The sequence below is a fragment of the Oncorhynchus kisutch genome, linkage group LG3, assembly GCF_002021735.2.
Source record: "Oncorhynchus kisutch isolate 150728-3 linkage group LG3, Okis_V2, whole genome shotgun sequence".
In the NCBI taxonomy this organism is placed as follows: domain Eukaryota; kingdom Metazoa; phylum Chordata; class Actinopteri; order Salmoniformes; family Salmonidae; genus Oncorhynchus; species Oncorhynchus kisutch.
The window spans coordinates 37309134-37321431 of NC_034176.2; the positions used below are offsets into that span (position 1 = coordinate 37309134).

The window sequence follows — 12298 nt, forward strand, 5'->3', positions numbered from 1 at the left end:
CAGCAGCCTCCACTGCCCTATACATATCTACCTCTATCGATCCAGTATCCCTTCCAATTAGTGGAAAAAATATCAGAATTGGATTGCCTGTGTTAACGCAGCCTAAGGAGATCAGATCCAAACAACCTGGACCCCCTTCCCGTATGTGAGATCTGTGCTGTGAGATATCACACATGGATGGAGATTGAGATGTCCTTGAGGTCTTTGCATGGCGAGTTCAAATTGCAAGATGTTAACACTGTTTATGCCCACTGTAAAACCTAATATACAGTCCAAGTAAATACTGTTAATGCTTCCAAAGATATCAAATATTAGATTAAAACTCTGGGAACCTTGACTGTTCTGGTAATGGCTCAACTGTTCTTTTCTGTTGATTCAAGATAACGCCTTCACAAAGTAAACACTTAATCAAGACCCCCCCCCCCCCCCCCATTAGCGTATTGAGAGATCCCAGCAGTTAGAACACAGTAAAACAACCACGGGGAAAACCCAAAGGTTTTCCCCATGATCCTTTGAGCAACTACACCGACCTCTTTGTGTTAGTGTGATGTGTCTCCCTCTTGTGACTTTATGATCAAGCAAATATAATTTGAGACAATAGGAAAGAACAAAACTAAATCACTGCGTAAGGTAATACTATTTATTATATAACTCATCAGAAACAACATAATTGAACTCTATCAATGAATGAAAAACAAATCATTCTCCAACAATTGTAACTGGCCCAAATTCCCAATACATCCTACTGGTCTAAAATATCATTATATCTCTGGCCCGGCGCCCCACGGTTACACATATCTGACCTTTATGATCGGACTATAGCAAGGCACATTAAGGTGGCAGCCTTATAAAAACGTTTTTTTAAATGTGCTCATACTTTTAATTAAGGGATAAAGGCAAAATTGTACTTCAATAATTTCCCATTATAAAAGGTGTCAGGCATTTTCTAAGTATGTAGACACTTTTTATATCATATCATACTCCTTCATTGGTATTGTTGATTAAAAATAACATTAATACAGTAATATGAAAAACAAAAGATGTTCAGAAGAGATGACAAATAGCCTTAAATCAACCTCAATGTTACACTACTTGGATGGTTTACAAATGTACTAACAGGTGAAAAAACTAAACATGAACTATATACACGCATGGGAGTTAACCCCTTGACCTCTCCAAAGCTCAGATGGTATTGCACCATTGGAGTGGGCAGTGGGATAAGTTAAAAGGCAAAAGTAGCTAAAGAATACATGTACCAAAAGCTACTCTGCAATTTATCGTTTTAATGGAGTCAAGATTACATTACCAGAATTAATACATTTTGGGGGAATTAAGATTAAAGTGGGCAAAGAAATAAAGGGGAAGAAATAGGTAAGCAATGACTGAATAACAGTACATTACAATTGAAAGATAGTGTCTTCCTAAAACAAGGCAGTAACTAAGCCATGTCGTGACAGCAGTCATAGGAGCTTCAGACATTAGTTTAGACTAGCAGGGGACTTGTTAGCTGTTCAATCATCCCTCTCTCACAGCAGCTTGACTGGAGTTAGCCAGGGTTTCCAAGACCTGGGTGCATGGAACATGATAACAAGCATAGGTCCTGACAAGAGTTCCATCAGGTTATGTATGATGGAGTATCAGAAGGTCATGGATAGAGGTATAAAGACCTTTCACTTCTCCAGAGTCTCCCACCATTCTCTCTTTCCCTCTCTCAGTTCCCACCAGCCTGTGTCTCGTCTGTGGCCTCCGATGCTTTCTTTAACTGTAACATTGCAAGTAAGAAAATCTGTTCTCCCATCTTTCAAAACAAAAACACTGTGACAACCGTTCTAGTAACCAGCTCAGCTAAAACCCATTCAAATACGGTGAAAAAGTGAGAAGACTAACTATACAAACAATTTAAAATAAATATCAGCAACAATGACCATGACAAACACATCTCTACAGCACAAATCTTTTCATATCTCCCATGTTCACCCATTCAAAGCTGTCCTGACCTTTGACCTCTTGGAGGCTTAACTCCTTACCCCTGACTGTGTGTGGATCACATTACATACCCTCAAAACACCAAATGAATAGAAACCATAAATGCCAAATAAATACCAGCATGAATTTAGAAATGTGTCACAAATAACATTATATAGGCTACAATGACAATATCTACCCCTTAATTAGTACTTTGGTCTTCCCTGAAAAATATTTGCGGCTCAGCATTAACAGAGATAGCAGGGGAGTTAGTCGGTTAGTCGGAACCATATGTTGTTTGAATGGCCAAAGACTGGTTAGATGGAGGGTGTGTAGCAGTACAAGAGTTGAGACAGTGATGTATTTAAGAAAAAGGGAGAAAATGTGCAAATAAGTGAGGGTTATTCATAAAAGCCAACATGCATCATTTCAAAGTGACGACGCATTGTTGAACTGTAGAGTCAACAGTAGCTATTGATCATGAGCCAAGTTGGTCTCGAAGTTGGGCTTCTCTTGAAAGAAATTGCTCAGGTGGTAAGTAAGCTAACAAGTATGTGTGTGTGATGTACTGTAAATGTGTGTCTCCGCCATGGGGGGTTATTGCGCTTTTGTGGGTGTGGGAAGAGGGGGAGCAGGCGAGCTAGTAGGGATGACTCCAGTGGCGAGCAGTACGATGATGAGGATTATGACAAGGACGATGACCACTATCACCACCCACAGCTTCATGTTCTTCCACCAGTAGGAACGAGCCACCTTCTGAGACGTGTGCTTGAAGTTCTGAGCCTGAGGGAGAGATGGGATGCTATTAGAAAATACCATTTGCATTGTTTTGCAGTAACCAATGCTTTGCAAACTGTGTGTGTGTGTGTGTGTGTGTGTATAATGCATTTTGTTTTACTGTAAAGTGTATTGCAAATTTTAAATGCAAGTTTGATTTGATTTAATTGGATTTAAACTTAAGTACACTACACAAACCCAAACTGTGGGTCACAAACTAAGTCCATAGACTACTTTAAATCCAATTATGGATACCTAATTTGGATTAACTATGAAATAAAAATAAATAAATAAATAAATAAATAAACAGTAGAGGAGCACACAAGAGGGGAAGAACCGTGTTGTAGGACTGACCCCAGCCTGCAGGTCCTCTGACTTGCCCATCAGGTCATCCAGCCTCTCACCCCGAGCCAGGATCCGGTCCACGTTCTGGGTCATTATGTCCTTCACCCCATCCACCTGAGATTGCAGGGTCTTCACCTTGTCCTGCTCCACCACCTCACCCTTCTCCTGGAGAAAAACAGAGACAGAACATGAGAGAAAGAAAGTAATAGAACACGAGAGAGAGAAAGAGCATGAGAGAGAGCGAGAGAGGTCAATGAGGATAATACGCTTCTGCACATGTTTTTGGAAACTGGTAATATCTGTGTGAGTTCATTTGTATTCTCTTACAAAAGCTTTATCAAAAATCTATTTACAGCAGTAGGCAGGGGACCCTGTGGAGCAGTTTTACACCTGTATGTGCTGTAACTTTAGGTCATATCTACAAGTCATAACTGCCTTTTAATGATGACGTAAGACCTGCACACAAAAAACAGGTGTAATCATTGGTCCAAAAAGTTTTGCAACGGCAACCGTTTACTCCAAATGGAAAACGTTTTGCAACGAAAACGAGAGTTTCTATTGGACAAATTCAAATCCATTTGCTTCCGTTTGGAATACACCCAACGATCCAAGTCAGAATCTCTTTCAATTAGGCCTATTGTATTGCCAGGAGGTGTACATGAAAGAAAGGCCCCTGTAACTGCATTTCCAGGAGGCGTATATGAAAGAAAGGCCCCTGTAACTGCATTGCCAGGAGGCGTATATGAAAGAAAGGCCCCTGTAACTGCATTGCCAGGAGGCGTACATGAAAGAAAGGCCCCTGTAACTGTTCATCACTCCCCATGTTTTTTTATTTGCATAGTAGTTTGTGCATATGTAATTTCTGTTCATATTTCAGACAGCTTGCTGTGTGAACTTTGACACCTTGAAGTGTAAAAGATGCTGTAAGGAGTTGAAGTGTTATGCCAATACTACATGTACAGTGGGGCAAAAAAGTATTTAGTCAGCCACCAATTGTGCAAGTTCTCCCACTTAAAAAGATGAGAGACGCCTGTAATTTTCATCATAGGTACACTTCAACTATGACAGACAAATGAGGGGGAAAAAAAATCCAGAAAATCACATTGTAGGATTTTTTATGAATTTATTTGCAAATTATGGTGGAAAATAAGTATTTGGTCAATAACAAAAGTTTCTCAATACTTTGTTATATACCCTTTGTTGGCAATGACAGAGGTCAAACGTTTTCTGTAAGTCTTCACAAGGTTTTCACACACTGTTGCTGGTATTTTGGCCCATTCCTCCATGCAGATCTCCTCTAGAGCAGTGATGTTTTGGGGCTGTTGCTGGGCAACACGGACTTTCAACTCCCTCCAAAGATTTTCTATGGGGTTGAGATCTGGAGACTGGCTAGGCCACTCCAGGACCTTGAAATGATTCTTAGGAAGCCACTCCGTTGCCCGGGCGGTGTGTTTGGGATCATTGTCATGCTGAAAGACCCAGCCACGTTTCATCTCCAATGCCCTTGCTGATGGAAGGAGGTTTTCACTCAAAATCTCACGATACATGGCCCCATTCATTCTTTCCTTTACACGGATCAGTCGTCCTGGTCCCTTTGCAGAAAAACAGCCCCAAAGCATGATGTTTCCACCCCCATGCTTCACAGTAGGTATGGTGTTCTTTGGGTGCAACTCAGCATTCTTTGTCCTCCAAACACAACGAGTTGAGTTTTTACCAAAAAGTTATATTTTGGTTTCATCTGACCATATGACATTCTCCCAATCTTCTTCTGGATCATCCAAATGCTCTCTAGCAAATTTCAGACGGGCCTGGACATGTACTGGCTTAAGCAGGGGGACACGTCTGGCACTGCAGGATGAGTCTCTGGCGGCGTAGTGTGTTACTGATGGTAGGCTTTGTTACTTTGGTCCCAGCTCTCTGGTCATTCACTTGTTTGTAGGTTGACCATACTTATTTTCCATCATAATTTGCAAATAAATTCATTTAAAAAAATCCTACAATGTGATTTTCTGGATTTTTTTCTTCTAATTTTGTCTGTGTACCTATGACGAAAATTACAGGCCTCATCTTTTTAAGTGGGAGAACTTGCACAATTGGTGGCTGACTAAATATTTTTTTGCCCCACTATATGTGAGAGAAGGGGGAGAAGGGGTGTTTCACATTTCTTCCAAACCCCGTGAGCCCTCTGGCTCACAAACACAGGAATCTCTTCTTTCTTTCCACTCGGTGAGTCTCCTCGCTCTCTCCTTCACAACCTGCTCTCTCTCGGAACAGGGCTCTGCCTGCATGAGGCATACTGAATGGCAGACTGCTATCAAATGACAAGTCCCATTGAGAGCGAAACATTACATACTGATGAACAAAGGAAGTTCACTGATGATAGAGACACTAGTAGGCTACATACAGTATTACACAGAATCTTACTCAAATATACTTGAGAAGCAAGCCCTTTTGAAGCTCGTTGAACATCTTATTATAAAATCATGGGCATTAATATGGTCCCCCCTTTGCTGCTATAACAGCCTCCACTCTTCTGGGAAGGCTTTCCACTAGATGTTGGAGCATTGGTGCGGGGACTTGCTTCCATTCAACCACAAGAGCATTATAAAGGTTGCACACTGATGTTGGGCAATTAGGCCCGGTTCGCAGTTTGTATGTGGAGATTGCATGGCTGTGTGCTCGATTTTATACACCTGCCAGCAACCGGTGTGGCTGAAATAACTGAATCCACTGATTTGAAGTAGTGTCCACATACTTTTGAATATATAGTGTATGTCTGTCTGCTCTGATAGAGAAAGTACATCCAACAGATAATCCCTTCGCTAACATAAATGAGGAAATTATTCAGATGAATTATGGATCTTAGGTCAGTAAATAAGTGCCAGTCTGTGCTATCATGCCAAACATGTTTGACAATTACAGCAACAAACAGATCTGGGACCAGATCTGGGACCAGGGCAAGCTATAGATAATAATGATGGTCCAGTTTCCTTTCTCAGATAACCTTCACTAAATTAATCCCAGTCTGGTCAGAGGGAGCCATCAAATCATAGTAAATCTGTTTCAGAGAGTAGCTCATGTGTACATGAACGAACAGTTGTTAATCTGGGATAACTACTGTGAACTAAGAATAAATTACTTTTTGTGTGAGAGTATAGGCTTGAAGAATGTTCTGTTCCATTGAACCTCTATCATAGATTGCTCTAAAATGTACTTCTAAATGCCAAGTCATTTCCCTAACATGTTGGTCAATAACATTGTAGCCTATCAGATTTTAATTTCCCAACCATCACCAAAAATTCTGTTTTAAAATACATCTCAGGGACGTTGTGGATTTATGGAGCTACTGTAAGACATTGATGTTGAGCCTATTGAGTGGTCCGTCTACAATGTACCTTTCACGACCATACAGCCCTGGCAACTAACACAGTAAAAGTACCTACCAACTTCCTAAACTCTGGCCAAGATTAGACCGTTTGACTTTTTCCACATTTTTGTTAGGTTACAGCCTTATTCTAAAATTGATTAAATAGTTCCCCCTTAATTAATCTACACACACACACACACACACACACACACACACACACACAATACCCCAAAAGCAAAAACAGGTTTAGACATTTTAGCAAATATATATAAAATAAAAAAACTGAAATATCACATTTACATACGTATTCAGACCTTTTACTCAGTACTTTGTTGAAGCAGCTTCGGCAGCGATACCCAAGATGACTCAATGCTGTTATCTCCCAGTCCCTGCTACTGAAAAACATCCCCACAGCATGATGCTGCCACCAGTATGCTTCACAGTAGGGATGGTGCCATGTTTCCTCCAGACATGCCGCTTGACATTCAGGCCAAAGAGTTCAATCTTGGTTTCATCAGACCAGAGAATCTTATTTCTCATGGTCCGAGTCCTTTAGGTGCTTTTGGGCAAACTCCAAGCGGGCTGTCATTTGCCTTTTACTGAGGAGTGGCTATCTGGCCACTCTACCATAAAGGCCTGATTGGTGGAGTGCTGCAGAGATAGTGGTCTTTCTGGAAGTTCTCCCATCTCCACAGAGGAACTCTGGAGCACTGTCAGAGTGACCCTCGGGTTCTTGGCCATCTCCCTGACCAAGGCCCTTCTTCCCTGATTGCTCAGTTTGGCCGGGCGGCCAGCTGTCGGAAGAGTCTTGGTGGTTCCAAACGTGTTCCATTTCTGAATGCTAGAGGCCACTGTGTTCTTGGGGACCTTCAATGCTGCAGAAATGTTTTGGTACCCTTCCCCAGATCTGTGCCTCGACACAATCCAGACTCGGAGCTCTACGAGCAATTCCTTCAACCTCGTGGCTTGGTTTTTGCTCTGACATGCACTGTCAACTGTGGAAACTTATATAGACAGGTGTGTCTTTTCAATTAATTTGACCACAGGTGGAATCCAATCAAGTTGTAGAAACATCTCAAGGAGGATCAATGGAAAGAAGATGCACCTTAGCTCAATTTCTAGTCTTTCTGGCAAAGGGTCTGAAGGTATCTGTTTTTTATTTTAAATTGATTTGCAAACATAAAAAAAAAAACTGTTTTCACTTTGTCATTATGGGGTATTGTGTGTAGATTTTAGAATAAGGCTATAATGTAACAACAATCAAGAGCTATGATGAAACTGGCTCTCATGAGGACCGTCACAGGAAAGGAAGACCCAAAGTTACCGCTGCTGCAGAGGATAAGGTCATTAGACTTAACTACATCTCAGATTGCAGCCCAAATAAATGCTTCAAAGAGTTCAAGTAACAGACAACTCAAAATGAACTGTTCAGAGGAGACTGTGTGAATCAGGCCTTCATGGTTGAATTGCTGCAAAGAAACCACTACTAAAGGACACCAATAATAAGAAGAGACTTGCTTGGGCCAAGAAACACGAGCAATGGACATTAGACTGGTGATAATCTGTCTTTGGTCTGATGAGTCCAAATATGAGATTTTTGGTTCCAACTGCTGTGTCTTTGTGAGACGCAGAGTAGGTGAACGGATTATCTCCAAATGTGTGGTTCCCACCGTGAAGCCTGGAGGAGGTGTGATTGTGCTTTGCTGGTGACACTGATTTATTTAGAATTCAAGGCACATTAACCAGCATGGCTACCACAGCATTCTGCAGCGATACGCCATCCCATCTGGTTTGCACTTAGTGGGACTATCATTTGTTTTTCAACAGGACAATGACCCAACACACCTCCAGGCTGTGTAAGGCTATTTTACCAAGAATGAGAGTGATGGAGTGCTACATCAGATGACCTGGCCTCCACAATCCCCCGACCTCAAGCCAATTGAGATGGTTTGGGATGAGTCGGACCACGGAGTGAAGGTGAATCATCCAATAAATGCTCAGCATATGTGGGAACTCCTTCAAGACTTCTGGAAAAGCATTCCAGGTGAAGCTGGTTGAGTGAATGCCAAGAGTGTGCAAAGCTGTCATCAAGGCAAAGAGTGGCTACTTTGAAGAATCTAAAATGTATTTTGATTTGTTTAACCCTTTTTTGGTTACTACATAATTCCATGTGTTATTTCATAGTAGAGGTCTTCAATATAATTCTACAATGTTGAAAATAGTCCAAATAAAGAAAAACCCTTGAATGAGTAGGTGTGTCCAAACTTTTGACTGGTACTGCATATTTGACATTTGTATCTTAAAGCTTAATTGAGGAATAATCAATTGAAGTTGGAACATTTGTGACATTTTGGTCTTACCCAGACATTCTCTAAAGCTGAGATCCGCGATAGGCGCAACAGCGCCACCCCAAGCGCATTTGTTATTGTTTTGAGGGAATGAGCATTCAGCATCATGGTAAAATATGAAATGTGTACTCTGATGTTCTGTTATAGGTGAAATGATGTCCGACGGGGAAAAAAAGTGTTTGTTGTCTGAAGTAGCATCTTTGTTGTTGTCATATCGCAAACGGACGTGGCAGTTTCAACGCTATGAATTCCAGATCTAATGTTTCATCTGTAGGTGCTACAAAGCAAGAATTGTTGTCATTTGAATCTTTATTGCTTGCTCTGTAATAGGAGTAGTATTTCATTTCAATAACAATTGTCTTAAATTAATTTATGAATACTGAAAAATATACACGCGAATATTGTTGAACATTATAAATTGATCTATGGGCATATCAAAGATCCAGTGGAATCTCTGCTAGTTAAGGTTATGGCCCATTTTATACAGAGAAATTGGCATAGTAAGCAATGTAACCAATCACAGCACTTATTTTACTTGTACCATTGCACACCCTGCAAAAAAACAGCAGAGAGCTAGTATTTTGAATCCATGTATACATTCACTATGTTGGTAACGCTTACAAATTGGACCATAACCCTAAAAGTAGCAGAAATACCACTCAGGAACTTTGATATGCCTGTAGAGTATATTATGTAGAACATTTGCAAAATCATATTTTGTCCATGAATATATTTTCAATATACTACTAATATTACAGAGTCAGCGTTAAAGCTTCATATGACACACATTTTCGCTTTGTAGCACCTACAGACGAAAAATTATGTAGTCTTAAAGGGTAAAGCCAAAATGTCACAAATATACCTCTTCAATGTATTATTTTTTCAATCATGCTTTAAGATACAAATGTCAAATATGTCAATCTTTCCTCCAAAAGGACCCTTCTATGGATTATATTTAATGGAAATACAAAAAAAAAAAATTTTCCTTTTAGGAATCATCCCTTTTGTCAATTGTACACTGAACAAAAATATAAATGCAACATGCAAAAATGTCAAAGATTTTACTTGAGTTACAGCTCATATAAAGAAAATCAGTCAATTTCAAATAACTGGGAATACAGATATGCATCTGTTGGTCACACATACCTTAAAAAAGGGTCATGGATTAGAAAGCCAGTCAGTATCTGGTGTGACCACCATTTGCCTCATGCTGCCCGACACATCTCCTTCGCATAGAGTTGATCGGGTTGTTGATTGTGGCCTGTGGAATGTTGTCCCACTCTTCTTCAATGGCTGTGCGAAGATGCTGGATATTGACGGGAAACGGAACACGCTGTCGTACACGTTGATCCAGAGCACCCCAAACATGTTCAATGGGTGACATATCTGGTGAGTTTGCAGTCCATGGAAAAACTGGAAAATTTTCAGCTTCCAGGAATTGGGTACAGATCCTTGTGACATGGGGCCGTGCATGAAACATGCTGAAACATGAGGTGATGGCGGCAGTTGAATGGCACGACAATGGGCCTCAGGATCTGGTCACTGTGTCTCTGCGCATTCAAATTGCCATTGATAAAATGCAATTGTGTTAGTTGTCCATAGCTTATGCCTGCCCATACCATAACCCCACTTCCAACATGGGACACTGCTCACAACGTTGACATCAACAAACCGCTCGCCCACACAACGCCATACATGCTGTCTGCCATCTGCCTGGTACAGATGAAACCAGGATTCATCTGTGAAGAGTACACTTCTCCAGTGTGCCAGTGGCCATCGAAGGTGAGAATTTGCCCACTGAAGTCGGTTAGGATGCCCAACTGCAGTCAAGACCCTGGTGAGGACGATGAAACAGTTTCTGACAGTTTGTGCATAAATTCTTTGGTTGTGCAAACCCACAGTTTCATTAGCTGTCCCAGTGGCTAGTCTCAGACGATCCCACAGGTGAAGAAGCCGGATGTGCAGGTCCTGGGCTGGCGTGGTTACATGTGGTCTGCAGTTGTGAGGCCAGTTGGATGTACTGCCAAATTTTCTAAAACGACATTGGAAGTGGCTTATGGTAGAAAAATGAACATTCAATTTTCTGGCAACAGCTCTGGTGGACATTCCTGCAGTCAACATGCCAATTGCACGCTCTCTCAAAACATGAGACATCTGTGGCATTGTGTTGTGTGTTAACACTGCACATTTTATAGTGGCCTTCTATTATTCCCAGCACAAGCTGCACCTGTGTAATGATCATCATGTTTAATCAGCTTCTTGATATGCCACACCTGTCAGGTGGATGGATTATCTTGGCAAAGGAGAAATGCTCACTAACAACGATGTAAACAAATGTCTGCACATAATAAGATAAATAAGCTTTTGTGCACATGGAACATTTCTGTGATCTTTTATTTCATCTCATGAAACCGACACTTTACATGTTGTGTTTATATTTTTGTTCAGTAAACTTCAAGACTTTATTACATCCTCTCCTGAGGAGGAAGCACAGTACAGTATTCCACAGTAAGTTCATACGGGGTTTTCCAGTATTCTCCCATAGAGCCCATAAAGAGTAAGGTGTAGTATTTGAGTTAGCCTTGTATATTTGACTATCATATCCTTCAAATTTACACAGTTGAAGCTTCATGCTGAGGTTGTCTTTGAGGTGTTAACTAATTAATTCGTTTTCTTGTAATATTGTCCAAGATATTGTTTCAAGCTTTATTGTTATTTTTATTGTTGTCTAATAAATAGATTTGGCTACATTCAAGTGTGTTTATCAAATCAAACTATACTACCCAAAAGTAACAACTGTTGCGCTTCAACACTTTGGTCCATTTCCTCAAAAACGACATTGCCACGACATCTTGGTCAGAAAGAATTTGCAGTGAGGGCAAAACAGAACCTTTTCATTACATAATATGAAGCCCAAACAGGAGACGAAATTATCAACCTGATACATTTAGATTCTCAAGTGAGGATAGACTGTGTGGACTCGACTGAGACGGGTTATAACGCTGTAATGTTTTGTTTTCTATACAAAGCAAAATATTTCAAGCACATCAGAAAATAACGATTTTTCCAGCACCTACCATATCATTAGACATGTTGTTGGAAAATTGAGTCCTTTGCCACCCGAGCGATAACTTATTTGATCCTGATGCATCAAATGTGTCGAACTTCTGTATAGAGTTTGTGGTCCCCGTTCAACAGCCGATTACGTTACCTACTTCCTGGGTTGTTGTTTTCTCCCTCAAAGTGAATCGCTTCGCTTTGACCCTGCTCGAATGTTTCGCTTCCACTTGCATCCTCGTGAGGGCGTAAAACGCGGCCTTCTAATGTACACCTGCCGCAAGTAAGAAAAAGTAGACCCAACTCAGGAGAATGTCGTTGATGCTGGTTGACCCACACACTTTCACATCAGCATTCTTGATAATAGTTATGTGTTCATATGCTGGGGCCTGGAGATTACAGTAAAGAACATTTTCCTTTTTACCTGCAATTTTTCTGT

At 40.8% G+C, this 12298-nt stretch overlaps 1 protein-coding gene across 1 annotated transcript; it reads right to left on the reverse strand.

The window, feature by feature from the left end:
• Positions 1–626: 626 nt before the first annotated feature.
• Positions 627–12094, reverse strand: LOC109882195 (vesicle-associated membrane protein 8-like). Its single transcript, XM_020474281.2, has 3 exons — positions 11880–12094; positions 3097–3252; positions 627–2748 (listed from the first exon to the last, which is right to left on the reverse strand). The coding sequence occupies exons 1-3, from the start codon at positions 11892–11894 to the stop codon at positions 2563–2565; spliced, it is 357 nt and encodes a 118-aa protein (XP_020329870.1). The 5' UTR covers positions 11895–12094; the 3' UTR covers positions 627–2562.
• Between the last annotated feature and the right edge of the window lie 204 nt (positions 12095–12298).

Coding starts and splice junctions, on each gene's coding strand:
- LOC109882195 (XM_020474281.2), bottom strand. Junction 2,749..3,096: donor CAGAGGACCTGCAGGCTGGG/GTCAGTCCTACA, acceptor TCTCTCCCTCAG/GCTCAGAACTTCAAGCACAC.